The following is a 22,006-nucleotide window of genomic DNA, read 5'->3' on the forward strand; positions in this document are numbered from 1 at the left end:
GGAGAGGAAAGATTATGAGAGCATCCACAATGGTAATAATCAAAACCAATAACCAAAATGAGCCACGTTAGCATTTAATTATCCATTTAGTCTATAATTAAACTTAACAACTTCTACTTCCACATTAGTTATTTTTGCATCCCTAATAAAAAAAAAAAACCCTACAATACACAATACACATTTGTCCAATTGCAAACGAGTTCCAATCACGCACCCGACCACATCAAATTATTCGTCTCAATGAGACGATTCCAATATGGGGTGTTTTTAAGTTATTGAGTTTGATTATTGAGTTTTTATTATTGGTAAAAGTTGTTAAGTATGGTTATGGAATGGAATAGGTGAAATTTATTTATTTGCTAAAAGACTTGAAAATTTGCATATTACAATATGAGGGTGCTTTTGGAGCATTATTGTTAAATTTACTTATTTACCCCAATTTGCTTATTACAATGGGAATGCTCCAACAAAGAGTAGCACTACTACTACTTGTTCTTCCTGCAGCTAGTGTTGCCACTGTTATCAAAATTCACCTGCGTAGTCTTCTGCTCAGAGTGCTGGTACATAGTACAGCCACTTTTGTCACAATTCTTTACAGTGGAGCTCTCCCGCTGCTGGTCTGTAATCACAACTCCGCCGGTAGATGTCTCCACAATCCGCTGTTTGCTGGACACCGTTGCAGTATGGCGTTCAGAGCTACCAGTCACTTTGTCCTCGTACTCTGCCGTTGAAGTCTGCTGCACAATAGACTGCTGCCCTCCTTGCTTTGTTACTGCCTTGGACTTGGACCCCCCCGGATGTTTACCGGAACTTTCCTGCACCTGGGCACTGACCGCATGCTCATTTGATTTTGCTGCCATTGCTGTATCCCACGCAAAACGTGTAGATGTATTAGGTCATATTTCAGTTACAGATGTCAGTGTATCACAATGAAGGTATATCCAACAATGGGATTTCCATATGCAAACAAGTTCAAAATTGGTGTACATCCAATTCTTACACAGCAAATATGTGTACAATGGCATGAATGTTACCTTTAAAGAATAGGGGCTTGAAATGATTAAATGAAATCACAGAAACTAAATGCACAATGAACAAGGTTTTTTCCAATCAGGTTTGACACATGCGTAAACCAACCCAAAGAGAGAACAAAATAAACAGAGGATAGAGGGTAAGCAGAGACCAAACAGTGAAATAGTAAACATACAGATTAAACTGAGGAGAAAGAGAAGGGTTGATAGAGATCAAGCAAGAAAAGATTACAAAAGATAATTGTCTTATCCAAATTTCCAATTCATGCTATGCTAATTTCTAACATAACATCTAGTAACCTCTGTAGAGTGTGTAGGTTACTCTCCTAGGCATTCTGTCCTCGAATGTGGCCAAACTAAAACTCAACTGCATCCCACAAATCAGAAGACTATCCTTAACAATAGAAAGCTAAATTTGGCCATTAATTGTTACTTTTCAAAAACATGTAGCATGAAAAAAAATGTCAAGAAAAACAATACTTCTACAATAAGAACAGATATGGTCCATGGTTCACTTCAGCAGTTTTAACAAACAATCAACATTCTTTAAGTTGAACCAGTAGCTCGTGCTGATTAATGCAAGGAAATGAAAACCTACAAAAGGAAATGTAGTGCTATAAACACTGCAAGCTATATGTGTCGACTTTGAAACCAGGGATGAAGGGTGCGAGATAGGGTATCATGTGGGGTAAATGTTAATCATTCTTATACTCTTGCTTGTTTTCAGATTGTTTGTACATGAGATTATATTTCTTTTATACTTCCTATAGTAAACTCTGGATATGTGAGTGCCACAGAACAGAGAAAAAGAACTAACACAAAATCTATATAGAATGACGTGGTTGAGTTGAGGGCCTACTATTTACTTTAAAGAATGCATGAAGATGCCTTTTATTGACCAAAATGGCATCTATAAAAGGTGGAAATTTCTGCATAAAATCCACGAAAAATAACATCAAAAGATTGCAAGTCACCACTATTCTGTCCAAGAATCTCAATCGTGTGACTAATGCGGCAATACCAATACAAATAAGCTGTTAGTTTCCAAGTGTCACGGAGCATAAGTCTTTGGTCCAAAAAATTCTATGTGTTATTTCTGATGCTCCATCACAAGTGTGCTGTATCTATGTGGTGCTTGACTAATTATACAAGACCATGGCATCCAAAATTTAAATGTTGCCACATATATTTCCAATAATGTCCAAGTTTTTTTTTTTTTTAACACATTCAATTCATTTCATAACAAAACCCGAAGGCAATACAAATTTCAATAAAAGATACAAGAATGAGCCAAAACTACCCAGACTTTGACATAGGCTCTCCCTGCAGAAACAAGACCAGCGAAATTGCCAGATGAGAACCAATCAAGGTCTAGATAGTAGAGAATCCCAAACGGACTAGACCCCAGCTCAAACTCGAGATGCGCATATGAAATCTGGATAGCAAGAGCCGTTCACAGGAGCAGAAGTCGTTCCCTGTAAACAAAGTCGTTCACCGTAGCAGACCCCTTCACCGAAAACAGCAGCCGGACGAACCTTAACCCACCAATAACCACAGAAGCAAGGGCAAAGCCCTGGTCCTTATTCTCCCACCACCGCACCCCACCCCACCGGATCTCGGGGAAACCTAGACCGGTAACAAACCGGACTAGGCCGGTAAACAAGCCGGACTGAAACCAGCCGGAAAAGAACTAAACAAACCAAAAACCCAGAGCCCCCATAATGTCCAAGTAAAGCACTAGGATACTCGCTAAATCTAGAGAAGTTCACCTAAAAGCGACTTCAATCATAGACAAAGTGGGTCAAATAAAAAGTGGATTTCTGTTTTAGAATGGAATGAATAAAATGTGAAGCTCAGGTTGAGATGAAACTCGTGTTAAAAGGGCGATGTGAACAGCGCATTAGCAGACAGTAACAAGTTCATATACAACTATGAAAAGCACCTCACAGCTCGATAGGAAGTTACAAAAATCCTGACACTAACGAGCATACGAAACCTAAAGGAAACATGCCTTGTTTAATTGAAAAGCAGCTCACATATCATAGCCCGTTACGAAAATCCTAGTACATCTGAGAGCATAATCTTACTTGAAAACCCAATAAGAAAATCAAGGATTCTAAGCCTCGAACATGAAAATGAGCTAAGTGAAGCATAACTGCCTTTAGTCTACAGGGGTGCGCCATCTAATTTCACATAAAGAGAACAGCAACAAATTCTTCAGAAAACTCCCGGCGCAAATTAATTTGCCAACTTAATTGGTAGTTTCTCTAACAGTAGATCTTAAGAAAGGGTAAAATTGCTGAGCAAAAAATTTTTCAGCTGAGCAAAAAGAAAGGGTAAAATTTTGAATAGTACAAGATTAATTGAACTTATCGATAAATACAAAATAGAGGGTCCAAATCAAGCTTTACATTTTGTTTACTTTTGTTCAAAAGGTAGCCAATACTCGAGGTACTGTGCTAATCATCCGGAAAAAACCAACTAGAAATTTGGAACCAAGAACAAAAGGTAATTACCACCATTCTCTGTAACACTATAAATGGATGTGGTCCCACAAAATCCAACACTAGATGATTGCTTGGCTCATTATGGACCATGATTGACTCAGCTGTTTGCGACAGAGGAAGCAATAAACAACCCATTATCACCTAATGGACCCACAGTGCAAACCATAAGTTACCATTTAGACGGGAAGCCCACACAATACGTGGGACCCACGCATATTGGACGATTGCTAACATTTCTATGTCTCTGGATCCTTGTGTTTCAAATCATTTCCATTTATCAGCACACAGCATATCCAAAAATCTTGTTTAACACATAATATTAACAGAATGTCGTCCCTCACGATAATCTATGGTATAACGTCACTAAATGTTGCGATCATCAACTAATAAAACCCTACCCTGAAATCTAAATTCATAGATGATAACTTAACATCACACATGACGTACAACATAATCCTCCATAAACAAACATTTAAATTCTACAAACGATACTGACCAAATGGGAAAAAGAAGTGATATTCTATACTCCATTTCCACACAAAAATCCACTTAACTGATACAGAAAAAAGTAGAAACACAAGGTTATTCACCAGATCTACCCAAGATGACCAAGATCTCACAAACTTCACGAGATCCACCCAGAGAAAATGACCCTTAGGGTACACAGAAACATACTACGAAACATTTACGTATAGATATACACACGCTATAACACAATAATGAACATTACAAACAGAAACAAAGGTCTTACTGATCTTTTGCTTGGCTGCTAGAGATATGGGCTTTAGAGAGAGAGAGGGGAGGGTAAATCGGGTTTCGAATTGAGGAGACTGTGCAGTGGAATGTGATCAGCTGGGAGCCCTTTATAGGGCTCTAGGAGCACTACTATAATGGGCGTTTAATTGCGTGTTTATCTGGTAATGGTAATGAGGTCTAATACAGTGGAGTAATACGTACGTATAAATTAATTTTGTAAATAACTGAGTTTTCAAATGTTTTGCAGTTCTCCATGTTTTTAATAGGGGAAGATGATTCTGTCAAGAAATTTTAAAATTTATGTATGAAAGTAATTTATATTTTTTTCAAAAAATTGTACTTTTTGTAGCAGAAAGTCTACGCCCACTGCTCAATATTCACAACTTCACCTATCCCTTTCAATCAATCTCGCCGTCCAAAATACTTTTTGGACGGTTCAAAAAGTTAAACTATTTTCTGTAAAAAAAAAATTTAAAATTCAAATCATTAATTACTGAAATAAACTGTAAGACATTGAACGATGAATGTTAAGTGGTGGGGTAGTCTTTGAAACTAGGAAAGGAGTTTGATTTGCCTTTTGCTTTTCGTTGGTCCGCCTATGTATTTAATTTCCCCTGACCAAGCTTCTAATTCACCCAATTGCCTCCTCCTTCTAGGTAGAACCGGGGCTTCGACTCTGATAGGCGATAGCCTTTTCCTTCCAGATGGACCCATCTGCCCGATTTTCAAAGATGCCTTGTACAAATTAGGGTTGATATTCCAGGCCTAATGGATGGTTAGTCCACATGAACACGTTATTCAACCTTAATAAAGTAGCAGCTTTAAGCCAATTGGAAATTTCCTGGAATGTTGGGTCTTAATAACAGAAACAAAAGTCCTCCCATTCGTGTTGACATTTCTACCTAAGATTTTTGTGTGAACGAGTAATCTCTCTTACAATTTCGAAAAAAGGGTTCGGATTCATTTAATTTACAAGGCTCCGTTTGATGACAGTGATAGATAAGTGAGATTTATAAGGAGATGAGATTAGAATCGAGATTGATAATGAGAAGGGATTAATAATGAGTATGTTTGTTTGAGATGTGATTGAATGATGAGATTATAAATATCATGTTTGTTTGAGGTGAGATTAGATGATGTGAGTGGATTGATAAAAGAAATTGGTAATGAGAAGGAGTTGGATTTGGACTATTAATACAATCTCCCCTATAGGGTATTTCTAATACCTCCTAATCCCCGGCTTGCTAGTCCATTGGATTCATAATCCAAACTCATTTTGGGTTACCAAATAAAGTATTGGTTGTCCTTTGGGATTGGTTTTCCAATCCTAAGGCTTCGTTCAGTTGCTAGGAATGTTATACGAAAAAGTTACTCTCAGAAAAAGTTAAGTAAAGTGAAATAAAGGAAAAAGAAATCTATTTTCCTGTGACTGTTCATTTGACAATTTTTTTTTTGCAGGAAAACTAAAATTTAGTGGTTCATTTGCTGGAAAAAAACACTTATGAGAAACTTCTTTATTTTTATTCTCATGGCTAATTTTAAATAAAAGTAACTTTGAGAGGTAAATAATAGGCTATCATATTTCAAAAATTAACACATACGAAAAATGTATTTTATCTAATGCAAAGCCTTAACATGAAATAAAAAAACCGACTTGCAATTTCATATTCAATTTGCTATATTCTGAATAGTCATGCAAATCCCCAATTTGAATTGATATTCTCTGATAATCAACCATACAAATGAAGTTTAAAAAATAAGTATATGATAACTAAATAAATAAATATTAAACAACCGTGTTTGATTAGTTGCCGATGCAAAAACTCACTGAAAAGTAGTTAGTACAAAACAAAATTGAAAACCAATGACAAGATAAATAAATACATCAAAAAAAATAAACTACCAATCTTTTTCCAAAACAATTATCTTAGAAAGCACCATAGTAATCAAAATTGTTTTTACTCACTTAAATCTCAAAGTGTTTTTCTAAGAACCTAATTCGTATTTTTTGGTATTGGCGTCATTCACTTTTATTTTTACCCGCCAATTATTTTGGGCCCACAATGGATAAAACTTTTCCCGTGATGCAAAATCCTATGCTTTTGGCTAGATCACTTTTGCAAAAAAGTAAATCTTGCAGAAAAACTTAAAAACAAGCTTCCCACTACTTTCCTGCCAACTGAACACTACAAAAGTTATGGAAAAGTTGATTTTCCTATCCTTTCTTATACTTTCCTGGCAACTGAATGGGGCCTAAGGGCTAAGAGGGTTAACAAACTGGGCCTTTGAGTAAACAATGTGGACAGAAAACAAACTTGAAGGAAAATAAATTGAGACAATGTTACTTCATTTTCGTTTGGCCGCTTTCGAAGATGAATATATATATAAAATATAATATAATAAAAAAAGAGAGATGAATTTGATGGTCAAAATCTAGTTGATGTTGGATATATATAAAGAAGAAAAGAAGTTTTATACTGATCATTCTCTAAATCATATTTATCATTCATTTTTCAAAAAACCATACAATATTGTCCAATCATATATTTATTGAAGTTCGATAAATTTGATTTTTTGTACCAATAATGTGCTACACGAATTCTATAAGATGGATAATTCAAATTGTGATGATACATAATGTCTTGAACGGTCCTAAGTGCAATTGTTGGAAAAACGTTGCTGCAAATTCTAAACTGTTGACGAAACCTCTACAAATACTGAAAAACACTTTGAGTCACGACTATATCACTTTCTTAAAAACAGTATTTGCCCCCACCAAATGGTATGCAAAGGGTTACAACAAATCTGCCTTCAAGATAAATCGAAGCCCGAACTCGAAGTTCTTCCATTTGCGTTTGCAATAACGAAACGGACAGAATACTTGCTGGACGAATATAAGAACCGAGAACCACTAAATTCTATTTTTTATATAGCAAAACAGAATACAGAATGAATGCTAGGAAATATAGAGAGAGATGTGGGAGATTGGTGGATTGATTTTGGTGCGACAAAGCATGTCTGCAATGATAAGAGGTTCTTTACTGAGTATAATCAGATGGCACCGTTCTATTCATAGGAAATGCATCAATTGCACTAGTTAAAGGGTAAAGGCAAAGTGGATTTGGAGTTCATTTCTAGCAAGACGCTGACTCTTACTGATGTGTATTATGTACCGAAAGTTAGGAAGAATCTCGTGTCTGCAATTCTACTTAATAAGTATGGCTTTAAGATAGTGTTTGAGTTGAGAAAAATTGTTGTGTCCAAGAGTGATGTGTTTGTTGACAAATGCTATGTAACCGAGGGGATGTTTAAGCTTAATATTCATAACACAGTTGTTTCTGCTTGTATGCTTGACTCTATTTCTTTATGGCATACTTGTTTAGGACATATCAATACAAGGAAAATGGATTGCATGGTTAAATCAGGACTAATTTCTAAATCTGATAATGATATGGTTGATAAATGCAAGATTTGCTTGGAATCAAAGATAACCAGATTGGCATTTCCTAATTAATATGATTAAATAATGATCTAGTGTGGTGTAGTCCTATGATACTTCACACCATACCGGCGGAGCTGGTGCTTCGCACTAGTACACACTCGCACGCGCGCACATCCCTATATTCAATTATGTTCATAGTTTCCTTCACATGACTAAATATGCTTTTCCCCTTGTTTTGATAAGGCAAAATTGTCCTGGATCAATGTGTCCCCTTGTTTCGCCGTCATTATTTATCGTTGTATTGAATTGAAACTCATTTTCCTCTTATTGTAGCTTTCCATCTAAAATAAGTGAGTCGAAAGAAGATGCAAGCAAAGATGCTGATGTAGAACAAATCTCCATTGATTTTCTGGAAAGATTTGATAGGATCAAATCAAAGAATAAGTATTGAGCAAGATATTCAAGATTGGTTTTGTTACAGTCAATTCACTCAGAGAAGGCAAATTTGTCCTTGATCGAGGTGTCCTTATTTTCTTTGACACTAACAATGCATATTGTGTGGATCATGTGTTTCGTGGTCATTATTTATCAGCATTCATTTTTAAGATGTATTGACTTTTTTTTTTGATCAGCAACAAATTTCATTTCATACCAAGAAGCCTAAGTGCACTTACATGAAATAAACATAACAGTTGGTAAGAGCTAAATCTACTAAAAGCTAGGAAACGAGCAAACCACAAAGGGCATACAAGCTCAGAGACACATTACTGCAAAAGTAAACCGACACGATGCGGCGTTGGGTCTGTCCTAGCAACGGTAGATGAGCAACCCAGAGATCAAACCATTAGAGCGGTCCTTTAATGGCTAATGTTGGCTTTCACGGCGAAAGGGACGAATCCCTCGCAGCCGCAAAGGGAAGCTCTAGAGCGAGTTTCTGCTGGCACTTCGAAACTCTGGGTGCGGTAGAAGACCAGACAATCCACAACAAGCCAGACCTCCTTGCAAGCACGCAAGCTGGGATCTGGAAACCAGACCAGATAGAAACCGACCACCAAAACTCATTCAACGGTTGCAATACCGGAGGCAGCCGAAACCAGACTGTATTCACCGACAGTAGCCGACTACATCACAACACCACTACCAAAAAGTGAGATCCAGCAGCCACCACACACAGAAAAATTATTACCCACCACCAGCACCCACCGGATCTGGGGAAACCAGACTGGGACAAAAATCCAGACTGAGGAAGACCTCGCCGGAGAAGAAAAGGCACAAAAAAATGGCCCAAAACAGACTAAGCCTCCTAAACCTCCACAAACCCTAATTATTACCAGCCAACTGAAGACCAGCAGAGCCCGGCTGCCTCCGAAACCACATGAACCAGTTCCGAGCTCGCTTCGGAAAACACCACGGCACACAAGCCGCCAGAACTGAGCTGCGTCGCCGGAGTCACTTGGGCTGAAAGCAACGAAGCTGGAAGAGGGGAGGGAAAGCAAGACTGAGATCTACGGCGCCGGAAGGAGGTTGGGGGGAGGGGGGAAGAGGTGGAAGCCCCACCCCCCAAAACGGAACCCTTGCTCTGGAAAGTGTAGATAGAGAGAGAAGTAGATGTATTGACTTGAAACTCGTGTTTTTCTTTTATTGTACCTTTCCATCTAAAACAAAAGAGTCGAAAGAAGTTGCAAGCAAGGATGCTTCAACCAGATTGGGAAATTCTGTGGTGCAAGGGCTTGCACCATGTAGGGCGTACATGGGCCATCGATCTTGACAATGAATGGTTGAAATATAATTTTTAATTATGACCGGTAAGAATCATTTATTACCGGTCATAATTGATTTTTAATGTGAACCGTAGATTGATGAGATCGACGGCTATGTGTTGCCCTACTCGTGCACTATATGGGTTGAACTACAGCCCCCGGATCCACTTCAACCACCAACGACATCAATAGTAGCAACAATAACAACAATAATGATGGTGAGGAGAAGGAGAAGAGGCAAGCAAGGTTGCTTGAACTCATTTTTTCCTTCTATTGCAGCTTTCCGTCTAAAAAAAGTGAGTTGAAAGAAGAGGCAAGCAAGGTTGCTTCAACCAACAACGTTACAATGGCATCAACAGTAGCAGCAATAATAACAAGGATAGCGAGAAGAGGAATAGGGTTAGAATCAAGACCAAGAAGCAGGTTCAATTAGGAGAACCAGGGGTTGTGTACAATAAAAAAATGGTTTTGTAGTCTTGTTATGTGATGGTAGCATCATTTCTAATCCTAGCTTTCTCGTGCATCTAAATTCTAGTTGATTGCTCTTTTTCGAACTGAATTCTAGTCGGAGATTGGCGGATCGTGTCTCGCCTATGTGTGCCTCGTGGCGCAGAGTCGCATACTAATCAAATGGTTTATCCCTGACCTACTGTCTTGCGACATCGGCTTTACCTCCTTCGAATACTGATATTGAATAATCTTCCCTTTGGTAATTTACCGTCTCAGCTAATGTGTTCCATCTCCGATTCTGCAAGAAAAAAAAACCTCCAATCGTAATGTCTACCAATATTTCTAATACAAGTGTGGGCAGGAAGACTGACTCTGTTAAGAAAAAGAGTTTGCCATACTGACTGACGATCACAATCAGTTCCAGAGAAAATGTCCCAACCGAGACTGACATTCATTCTTCGGTTCGAACACATTTTAGTTTCATTTCTCATGTGTTGGTGTCCAACTTGGTGATATTCGATATTCACGAATGCACTCTCTCGGGTGCATTAGATGAAAAATTCCCCATGTTAATAGCTGCTGGTCATCATTCTCTCCCCACTCTTTTTAATTTCGTCTCACAATCTTTTCCTCAAAAGATTTAATATGAAACATTTGGATAAATGTAGTTGAGGCAACCATAACTGGCTTGGCCACGTTAGTTACAAAAAAGGAAAAATAACCATAATTAAGTGCGGATTCAGATATCAATCTTAGATAGGAGAATAAAGCCAAAGGGCCATTAACTATTTCAACCAGCAAACACACAATGTACCAACTAAAAACACCAAACCGCTTCATGAAGATGAAAGTAGTAGCAAATTCAAACATACTAGTAGCAGAGAAACCGAATCCTAATCTCCCGGTGAAATAGTAGCGAATTCAAACCTACAAAGTAGCAGAGAAAGCAAATCATAATCTCCCAGTGAAGGCAAGGGAAGATTACAAGGAGTAGCACTAATAATACTTGTTCTTCCTGCGGCTAGTGTTGCCACTGTTTTCAAAATTCACCCATTTAATCTTCTGCTCAGAGTGGTACTCAGTATAGCCACTTTTGTCACCAATCTTTTACAGCGGAGCTCCTCTGCTGCTCGTCCTTGGACCCAACTCGGCCAGTAGATCTCTCCACAAACTGCTGTCCGCTGGACACTTTCTCCTTTGCAGTATAGCGTTCATAGCTACCAGTCATTTTGTCCTCGTACTTTGCCCTTGAAGTCTGCTGCACAATAGACTGCTGCCCTCCTTGCTTTGTTACTGTCTTGGAATTGGACAACCCCGGATGTTCACCAGAACTTTCCTGCACCCAGGCACTGACCGCATACTCATCTGATCGTCCTGCCATTGCTGTATCCCACGCAAAACATGTAAATGTATTAGCCATATTTCAGTTACAGATGTCAGTATATCACAATGAAGGTATATCCAACAATGGGATTTCCATATGCAAACAAGCTCAAAATTGGTGTACATCCAATTCTTACCCAGCAAATATGTGTACAATGGCATGAATGTTACCTTTAAAGAATAGGGGGCTTGAAATGATTAAATGAAATCACAGACACTAAATGCACAATGAACAAGGTTTTTCCAATCGGGTATGACACATGCGTAAACCAACCCAAAGAGAAGACAAAATAAACAGAGGATAGAGGGTAAGCAGAGACCAAACATTGAAATAGTAAACATACAGATTAAACTGAGGAGAAAGAGAAGGGTTGATAGAGATCAAGCAAGAAAAGATTACAAAAGATAATTGTCTCATCCAAATTTCCAACTCATGATATGCTAATTTCTAACAAAACATCTAGGAACCTCTGTAGAGTGTGTAGGTTACTCTCCTAGGCATTCTATCCTCGAATGTGGTCAAACTAAAACTCAACTGCATCCCACAAATCAAAAGACTATCCCTAACAAAAGAAAGTTAAATTTGGCCATTAATTGTTACATCTCAAAAACACGTAGCATGAAAAAAAATGTCAAGAAAAACAATACTTCTACAATAAGAACAGATATGGTCCATGGTTCACTTCAGCAGTTTTAACAAACAATCAACATTCTTTAAGTTGAACCAGTAGCTCGTGCTGAGTAATGCAAGGAAATGAAAACCTACGAAAGCAAATGTAGCGCTATAAACACTGCAAGCCATTTGTGTCGACTTTGAAACCAGGGATGGAGGGTGCGAGATAGGGTATCATTTGGGGTAAATGTTAATCATTTTAATACTCTTGCTCATTTTCAGATTGTTTGTACATGAGATTATATTTCTTTTATACTTCCTATAGTAAACTCTGGATATGTGAGTGCCACAGAACAGAGAAAAAGAACTAACACAAAATCTATATAGAATGACGTGGTTGAGTTGAGGCCTGAGGGCCTACTATTTACTTTAAAGAATGCATCAAGATGCCTTTTATTGACCAAAATGGCATCCATAAAAGGTGGAAATTTCTGCATAAAATCCACGAAAAATAACATCAAAAGATTGTAAGTCACCACTATTCTGTCCAAGCATCTCAATTGTGTGACTAATGCGGCAATACAGGAATTTACCGCTTGAAAGTCCGAAAGCGCATTTCAAGGGATTCATCTTCAAGTTGCATTTTCTCAATCGTTCGAAGACAACGCGAAGATCGGCTAGATGGTCTTCTTGCCTTTTGGACTTGACAACAAAGTCGTCCACATAGCACTCGACTTGCTTATGCAAGAGGTCGTCAAAGATATGCATCATAACCTTTTTCACAGTGGCTCCTCCTGCATTTTTGAGACCGAAGGGCATCACTTTGTAGCAGTAAATGCCCTTTGGAGTGCGGAAGGCCGTATGTAACTTGTCTTCTTCAGCCATGAAGATTTGATCATAGCCGGACGAACCATCCATGAACGTGAGAAGTTCGTGTCCCGTAGTGGAATCGACCAGGATTTGACTGGAAGCACGAAAGCTGGAAGGAATACAAATAAGCTGTTAGTTTCCAAGTGTCACGGAGCATGAGTCTTTGGTCCAAAAAATTCTCTGTGTTATTTCTGACGCTCCATCACAAGTGTGCTGTATGCCTGTATCTATGTGGTGCTTGACTGATTATACAAGACCATGGCATCCAAAATTTAGAGGTTGCCACATATATTTCCCACAATGTCCAAGTAAAGCACTAGGATACTCACTAAATCTAGAGAAGTTCACCTAAAAGAGACTTCAATCATGGACAAGGTGGGTCAAATAAAAGGTGGATTTCTGTTTTAGAATGCAATGAATAAAATGTGAAGCTCAGGTTGAGATGAAACTTGTGTTAAAAGGGCAATGTGAACTCGTGTTAAAAGGGCGATGTGAACAGCGCATTAACAGATAGTAACAAGTTCATATACAAATACGAAAAGCACCTTACAGCTCGATAGGAAGTTACAAAAATCCTGACACTAACAAGCATATGAAACCTAAAGGAAACATGCCTTGTTTAATTGAAAAGCAGCTCACATATCATAGCCCATTACAAAAATCCTAGTATATCTGAGAGCATAATCTTACTTGAAAACCCAATAAGAAAATCATGGATTCTAAGCCTTGAACATGAAAATGAGCCAAGTGAAGCATAACTGCCTTTAGTCAACAGGGGTGCGCCATCTAATTTCACATAAAGAGAACAGCAACAAATTCTTCAGAAAACACCTTGCGCAAATTAATTTGCCAACTTAATTGGTAGTTTCTCTAACAGTAGATCTTAAGAAAGGGGAAAATTTTGAATAGTACAAGATCAATTGAACTTATCGATAAATACAAAATAGAGAGTCCAAATCAAGCTCTACATTTTGTTTACTTTTGTTCAAAAGGTAGCCAATACTCGAGGAACTGTTAATCATCCGGAAAAAAACAACTAGAAATTTGGAACCAAGAACAAAAGGTAATCACCACCATTCTCTGTAATACTAAATGGATGTGGTCCCACAAAATCCCAACACTAGATGATTGCTTGGCTCTTTGTGGACCATGATTGACTCAGCTGTTTGCAACAGAGGAAGCAATAAACAACCCATTATCACCTAATGGACCCACAGTGCAAACCATAAGTTACCATTTAGACGTAAAGCCCACACAATACGTAGGACCCACGCATATTGGACGATTGCTAACATATCTGTGTCTCTGGATCCGTGTGTTCCAAATCATTTCCATTTATCAGCACACAGCATATCCAAAAATCTTATTTAACACATAATATTAACAGAATGTCGTCCCTCACGATAATCTATGGTATAACGTCACTACATGTTGCGATCACCAACTAATAAAACTATACCCTGAAATCTGAATTCATAGATGATAACTGAACATCACACATGAAGTACAACAAAATCCTCCATAAACAAACATTTTCTACAAACGATACTGACAAAATGAGAACAAGAAGTGATATTCTATACTCCATTTCCACACAAAAATCACTTAACGATACAGAAAAAAGTAGAAACACTAGGTTATTCACCAGATCTACCCAAGATGGCCAAGATCTCACAAACTTCACGAGATCCACCCAGAGAAAATGACCCTTAGGGTACACAGAAACATACTACGATACATTTACGTATAGATATACACAAGATATAACACAATAATGAACATTACAGACAGAAACAAAGGGCTTACTGATCTTTTGCTTGGCCTTTAGAGAGACGGGCTTTATAGAGAGAGAGAGAGAGAGAGAGAGAGAGGGTAAATAGGGTTTCGAAGCGAAGAAACTGTGCAGAGGAATGTGATCAGCCGGGGCCCCTTTATATAGGGCTTTAGGAGCACTACCGCTCCATAATGGGCGTTTAATTGCGTGTTTATCTGGTAATGGTAATGAGGGTCTAATATAATACGTACGTATAAAATAATTTTGTAAATAAATGAGTTTTCAAATGTTTTTGCAGTCCTCCATGTTTTTAACCGGAGAAGATGATTCTGATCTTGATCGTTCATTTGTAGATTAAATGGTTTGAATTTTTTTCAAAAATTCCTACCGGAAAAAATTAGCTTTCACTAGTAAGAGTTTAAAATTATATACTCCACAAATTATTTATTAAAGCAAATGAATGATCTTGATCAAAATTGTCTCGTCAAGTCTAAAACATATATCCAAACGGATCCATTTCCTTTAAAAATTTATGTACTCATCAATTCACTATAATATGAATTTCTGGGATTTTTGTATCACTTCACTATTAGTCATGTAGGGGTTCGATTTAGGAGGAAGGACCTTCGCCTGAACTTGTACTTCACTTCCGCTGCTCCGTTCCTCCGCCGATGGACCTGCAACAAGTCACTAAGGCTGGAATAGCCCTGTGACCCTCCGACGATCAAGTTAGATGTAAGGAGAGTTGCTTTTAGGTCTAGGGTTAGGGGAAGATGGCATACCTCTCAAAGATGAATATCCCTTTGTATTTATAGACCTAGGTTAACTTGGGCTCCAAGCCAGTGCGTGGAGGTCACGCTTAAGTAACCGCCCTTGGTGACATCATAGATGACGCCACGGGATAAGACGGTTACGAAGCACATGGGCAGATGATCCTTTTCGCCACGTATCGCTCATGGTCCCCTCCTGCTATGCTGCATTCTGCCAAAAGTCCCAAGCGGAATGTACACCTCGGTAACTAGCCGAAGTGTAAACAGGAGACTTGACTCCGAGCGAGTAAACAGAAAGATATACACAGGCCCATGTCAATATGAGGCCTCGGTTGATGGTGGTCCGGTTATATTACCGAGACGATTACCGAAGCCTCCACAATAGCCCCTCAAGTCCCTGGAGCGTTGCACCTCTGCTTCAGGGTCTTGATCCTATCGTATGAGACATCAGGCCTTGATCTTTCTTTTTAGAGAATAACCGAAGGGTGAAGTTGCTTCGGTAGATTTCGTTCAACCCGCGCCAGAGAAGAGCCACGTGTCAACTGTTGCCGAGATCTCAGAATCAAAAAGCTGCCTCGGCACGTGCCATGCCAGTTGATTGGTACGAAACGTCGCTTCGGTGACACGCGTCAACATGCCTAAGGTCCGAATATCTGGCGCCTGTCCTCGGTGCAGAGTCCTTGATACTAGCCGTTCGATGATAACACATGTCGATGATCTAACGGCTCAATGCACGACGCTTCGTTTCCCGCGCAGCTTTCCATCTCTATCAATATAAATAGGAGAGACAGAGGTGAGATCGTCACCCTTTCTTCTGCTTCTGAAGTCGAACCGCCGCCACCGTATACTTCCAGCTTTCAGTCGAGATTTCGATCGTTTTGGTTGGGAGATCTTGCACAAACTTGAGGTATGTCGACCTTCTTGCTTTATTCTTCACGTTTTGACCATTGTTTTGAGTTTTTCGCCGTTTTCTTGCACTTGTTACGGCTGAGCAACCGCTCGCCACCGTCTGGTTCAAGGCGGCGCTGGGCTTCTCCAGCGTTGTTCACGATATTACCGAGGTCTAAACTCATCCCGAGACCTAGATTCATCCCGAGGCCAAAACTCATCCCGAGACCTAGACTCACCCTGATCCCAAGGGAAAGGACTTCTGTTTTTAGAAATTCTTCCAAGAGGGAAACGCCTTTATAGGAAACGATTGTCCGAGGACTCCGGGGAGCGATGACCATTCCGCACTGAGCGCTAGACATTGATTTTTTCCCTGAGCACATAGCTAACGGGTTTTTGTATTCCTTTCCTTGGTTAGGCAGAAGCGAATGGTCATCGAGCTCTCTTCGGACAGTTCCGGTAGTTCAGGTTCTTCTCCTGTTGAAATTCCCGAGGACATTCGCCAGACACTTCGGGAGAGGGCATTCTTCCGGACTCCAATCGACTGCGTTGAACCATTTGAACCCTCGAGAGCTCCTCGTGAGGTGACGACGTTTGACTCCCAAGATATGGAAGCCCCAAGTACCTCGAACCAAGGTCCGGGTCCATTCGCCGATGCCCCCGAGGAGGTACGGGGACGCAGGAGGGCGATGAGGCCATGCCCATACCGAAATCAATACTTTGACGGCTCCTCGGCTTCTTATGCCGAATTTAAGAGGGTATACAGCGTTCCTCATGACGTTGACATTCGGATCTTACCGAACAGCGACCCCAAGGACCTTCCACACCGGGAGGGAGCACTCATATTCCCCTTGATGGCTATCACAGAGGGGGGCGTTAGATTCCCCCTTCATCAGTTTGTCCGAAGGGTTCTCCGAGCTCTCTCCCTCACGTCTTCTCAGCTGACGGTGAACTCCTACCGGATCATCACGAGCATTATAGAGCTGAGGAGACAATATAACCTGACGTTCGGACTCGAGGAGCTTTTCGGTGTATACCTCGTTGGAGTTAACCGGGAGAGCGACCGTCACTACCTCTCATGTAGGACGGGATACGACACCTTCCTTATCGACCATCTTCCTGACTCGGAAGAGTGGGCGAGTATTTATGTGTCGGTCACCGGGAATTTTATGTTTGGACCCGGGGAGAGCGCGGACACAGCCACCACAGTTCAGTTCGAAACCGGGGCTCCTGGTCGGTAGAAACATCTTCTTAGCTTTATTATGTTTGCACATTTTTCTTTCCTCATTGTATACTGATTCTTCCATTCTCTATCTTTCAGCCGAGGGCATCGTTGCAGAGCTTCGGGCAAGAGCTAACCGAGCGCAAATAACAGCGGCCTACGCAATCCCTATCACGAGTCGGTATGCACCCGATCTGCTCGGATACAAACCGACTTACACCGGTTATTTGAAAAAGAAGCCGAGGCAGCAAGGAGTTTCTCGAGGGGGACGAGGACGTGGCCGAGGAAGAAACCAAGGAAGAGGAGAAGGCAGGAGAGGAGGAGCCGGGGCGACAGAAGACGAAGTTGGTGAGTCTGTTCCCCGAGGCGTGATCCGGGAAGAAATCGACCGGGAGACCCCAGAAAGGACGGGACTTAGTGGAGAGATGACCGGTCGTGGAAGGGAAGTGCTCAACCTTCGGCGCCAAAGGCCACGAGGGCGGGGTGCTGGCGTCAGGGTTGGCTCGCCGGGGACCGGAACCTCGAGGGTGATCCCTGTTTCTCCTCAGGAGCCGCCGGAGAAGAGGGCTCGCACCGAGGAAGAAGGCTTCGGATAAGGGAGGGGCGGGGAGCCGATCTTGATAGATGAAACAGGGGCCCGAGGAGATGAGGGGGATGTGGAGAGCCGGGGGGGAACCGAGACGAGGACTCGCGTTCCGGCGAGGGAGGTCCCCTGGGCCCCCGAGGTTCGTCACTACTCGGGGCGCCTGATTCATCATGCTGATAGCGCGTCTTCTAACATTGGGACGGCGTTTGGGCTGCTTCGGTCGTGTATTCTTCCGAAGGATGCCCGAGCTGTTGAGGGGTGCACCGTGGATCTGACAGGAGAGATAGCGCAGGCACTTCTGAAAGTAAGTTACTTCTGAAAGTTTCTTTTCTTACTCCTTCGATCGTTTTATTGGAATTTTGATCAATTTTAATTGTGTTGGTAGGCCGGCGCTCGGGTGCTCGCTGTGAACGAACAGTGCCAGGCACGGGAGCAGGAGATGGAGCTGCTGAGGAAGACACTTGCTCAGAGAGAGGACGACCTGAAAGTGGCGAGGGAGACTTGTGACCTCTACCTAGCCGACTTTCAGCGGTGCGACCGGGAGCGGGTTCTTGCCGAAGCGAAAGCCAAAAAAGCTGAGGAGGATGCTGACACATTGAGGGCTGCTGGGGCTCGGGAGGTCGAGTTTGCAAGGAACAAAGGCTACGATGAGGGCTGGGATGCTGCCGGAGTAGAATATAAGAAGCAGGTCCGGGAGATAGAAGCCGAGCTCTTCAGGGATCGGTTCTTGGACGGACTTCGGTACGGCCACGAGGCCTTGATAAGCAAGCTTACTCTGCCAGAGGGTTCGGAGCTTCGAACCGTGCCTGAGCCCCCTCCTGAAGAGCTCGTGCTACCGAAGGAGGAAAACGAGCAGGTGCCGATCCGGGAGCCCCAAGCGACCGAGGAGCCAGCTGACCTTAGTGCCCCTGTTCCCTGATGAAGCGTAGGAACTTTATATTTTGTAACTCTGAAAAAGTACTTTAATTTTTGCTTGAATGGTCGGTTTACTGGACGGCTCCGGACATTTGGAGTTTGCCGTTCCAGGGATTGTAATTGTTTGATACTTGAAGCAGTACCCCTTTTGTTTATTGTTCGTGAATGAATGCTCTTCTTTTCTTGAATGTTTTTATCTTTGAAATGCTTGTTTGATTGGTTTGCTCCTTAGGTTATGATGCCCCTGCTTCGGTGGGACTTAAAAAGTTTGTAGAAACAAGTTTAACCGAAGCGTTAACCGAATCGTTTTGCCAAGCATAAAAAAGATGTTCAATCAAGAAAAAGTGACTCGTTCCGAAGCCCCAGCTTAGTAGGACCGAATCAGAACCATTCATTGTAATGAACTTTTGACATTGCACGCCCCTGCTGATTAATAGAAATGAGCTTATCGAGCAGGCGCGGGATTGTATTACTGCTAGGGACGTAGGCCGGCGTAATGAAGTGGTATGGCTTCTGCCATAGGTTCGTGACGCAGCGAGTCCGAACAGTGAGAAATTGCTGATGGGTCGGTGTAAGGGGCTCGGAGAAAAAGGCCGAGTATCCTTACAGCGAGTGACCAGAAATTTAGACGACCGAAGAGGCCCGGGCGACTTGGTGGGGATTTTTCTCCGAGGGTATCACCTATGGGAGAATAATATCCCTGAAGTCGGTATAAAATGGTCCGGGCAAGAATAGGCCAAGTATAAGTAATTTAAACAATCAGTGTACGAATAGTGCCAAAGAGCATTCGCATTAAAACTCGGGGTATTGTCAATACATAAGCAGATTGCTTTCAAAACTTTCTTAAAAGAAAATGCAACGTAATAAGGACAAAACGGGCTTCGGTGGCCGAGCACTATCCGTAGAACTTCTTCAGATTGTTGGCGTTCCATGACTTAGCAATGGGGGAACCATCCAGTTTCTCCAATTTGTAATTACCCGAACCGAGGTGCTTGAGAACTCGGTAAGGACCCTCCCAATTGGGCATTAACTTTCGCTTTTTGGACTTCTCCACCACCTTTTTCCAAACGAGATCGTCAGGCTTAAACGACCGGAGGCGCACACTTCGGTTGTAACCCTTTGCAACCTCCTGTTGGTATGAAGCGAGCTTTATCCTTGCGTTGTCCCGTTCTTCTTCGGCTAAATCTAGGTCCGAAGCAATGGTGGTGTTGTTGACCGACTCATCAAAATTTTCTGTTCTCATTGTTGGGAGTCCGACTTGGAGTGGGATGACCGCCTCCATTCCGAATGCCAAGGAAAAAGGTGTGCGACCGGTTGATCGCCGAGGCGTTGTACGATAGCCCCAGAGTACCCTGGGCAGCTCTTCGGCCCACTTTCCTCGCCGTGACTCGAGTCGTCGCTTTAGCCCGGATGAAATCGCTTTGTTTGCTGCCTCAGCCTGTCCGTTGCCCTGGGGGTAAGCCGGAGTGGACGTGTCCCATTTGATACCGTATTCGTCAAGCAGAGCCCGGTACTTCTGTCCTGTAAACTGCCCTCCATTGTCAGTAATTATGGCGAACGGCACACCGAAGCGTGAGATGATGTTGCGCCACACAAAGCGGATGACGTCTGTTTCTTCGATGGTTACCAGGGGCTCGGCCTCGACCCATTTCGAGAAATAATCTGTTGCGGTTAAAAGGAACTTGAATCCACCCGGAGCGACTGGGAGCTTTCCAACGATATCCATGCCCCATTGGGAGAAGGGCCAGGGGCTGGTGAGAGGGCTCAGGTCCCGGGCCGGCTGATGGATAATGGGAGCGAACATCTGGCACTTTTTGCAACGCTTGACGAACTCTTCAGCGTCCTTCTTCATTGTCGGCCACCAATATCCCTGAGTGAGGGCTCGGTGGGCGAGCGATCGTCCACCGGAGTGACAACCGCTGTCACCGGCGTGAAGCTCTTCGATAATGCCCGGAACTTGATGTGGGTGTGCAACCAATAAGTACGGCCCGGTAAACGATCTTCGGTAAAGCTTGCCGTTGGGATTGAGCCAGAAGAGGGCAGCTTTGTTGCGGAGTCGGTGGGCGTCCTTTTTGTCGGTGGGAAGGGAGTCTTCCCTTAGGTAAAGGACGATTTCATCCATCCAGCTCGGACCGAGCTCTATGTTGAGTACTTCCTTCTGTAGGTCTTCGAGTTCAAAACTGGGCTTGTCAATAGAATTGAAGGAAATGGATCGGTGCCCAGTGCATGAGAATGCCGAAGCGAGACCTGCCAGGGCGTCGGCGTGGGCGTTCTGTTCCCTTGAAATATGCTCGACTCTGATTGCTTTAAAGCGTTGAATGAGCTGGACAGCGGCGCTTAGGTAGGTACGCATGCGGTCATCCCGAGCTTCGTATTCTTCAGAGAGTTGGTTAACCACCAACTGGGAGTCGCTGTAAACGACGAGCTCTTCGATGCCAATGGCTTCGGCAGTCTTGAGTCCGGAGATTAACGCCTCATATTCGGCCTCGTTGTTAGAGGCTGGGAAATTGATGGAGAAGGAGCTTTCGTGCAAGACACCGGAGGGTGAGAGAAGAACGACGCCCGCACCTGCGCCTCGGCTGTTGGATGCGCCATCGACGTACATTTTCCATACATCTCCGTGAAAGAGCTGCCAAGCTGTGCTAGGGTTGGCCTGGAGTACTGCTTCGGTGCTCGGTGGGGGTGCCGAAGCAGATACGTTGGGCGGTGTAAGCTCTGCGATGAAGTCAGCCAGAACCTGAGCCTTTATTGCTGTCCGAGGCTGAAAGTGGATTTCGAAATTGGCAATCTCAACGGCCCATTGTGAAATTCGGTTGGAGAGATCGGCCTTTCGGAGAAGAGATTTGAGGGGGAACTCGGTCAGGATGATGATGCGATGAGACTGGAAATACGGGGCAAGCTTTCGGGAGGCTGAGATTAGGGCGAGCACGAGCTTCTCCAGGGGGAGGTAGCGCGTCTCGGCGGGAGTCATGGTTTTGCTGGAGTAGTAGATTGGCTGGTGCTCCCGACCCTCCTGTCGGACGAGCACCGAGCTGACGG

The 22,006-nt window shown here is 42.4% G+C and overlaps 1 protein-coding gene across 1 annotated transcript; it reads right to left on the reverse strand.

Annotated features, from left to right (window-relative positions):
• Positions 1-330: 330 nt before the first annotated feature.
• On the reverse strand, positions 331-4,368 carry LOC131335578 (uncharacterized). The gene is made up of 2 exons (XM_058371008.1): positions 4,290-4,368; positions 331-862 (listed from the first exon to the last, which is right to left on the reverse strand). The coding sequence occupies exon 2, from the start codon at positions 858-860 to the stop codon at positions 486-488; it is 375 nt and encodes a 124-aa protein (XP_058226991.1). The 5' UTR covers positions 861-862; positions 4,290-4,368; the 3' UTR covers positions 331-485.
• Between the last annotated feature and the right edge of the window lie 17,638 nt (positions 4,369-22,006).

This window comes from Rhododendron vialii, chromosome 1a (assembly GCF_030253575.1).
Source record: "Rhododendron vialii isolate Sample 1 chromosome 1a, ASM3025357v1".
NCBI classification, from domain to species: domain Eukaryota; kingdom Viridiplantae; phylum Streptophyta; class Magnoliopsida; order Ericales; family Ericaceae; genus Rhododendron; species Rhododendron vialii.

Excerpts from the sequence above, each read along its gene's own strand:
- LOC131335578 (XM_058371008.1), bottom strand. The coding sequence starts at position 860 with ATGGCAGCAAAATCAAATGAGCATGCGGTCAGTGCCCAGGTGCAGGAA.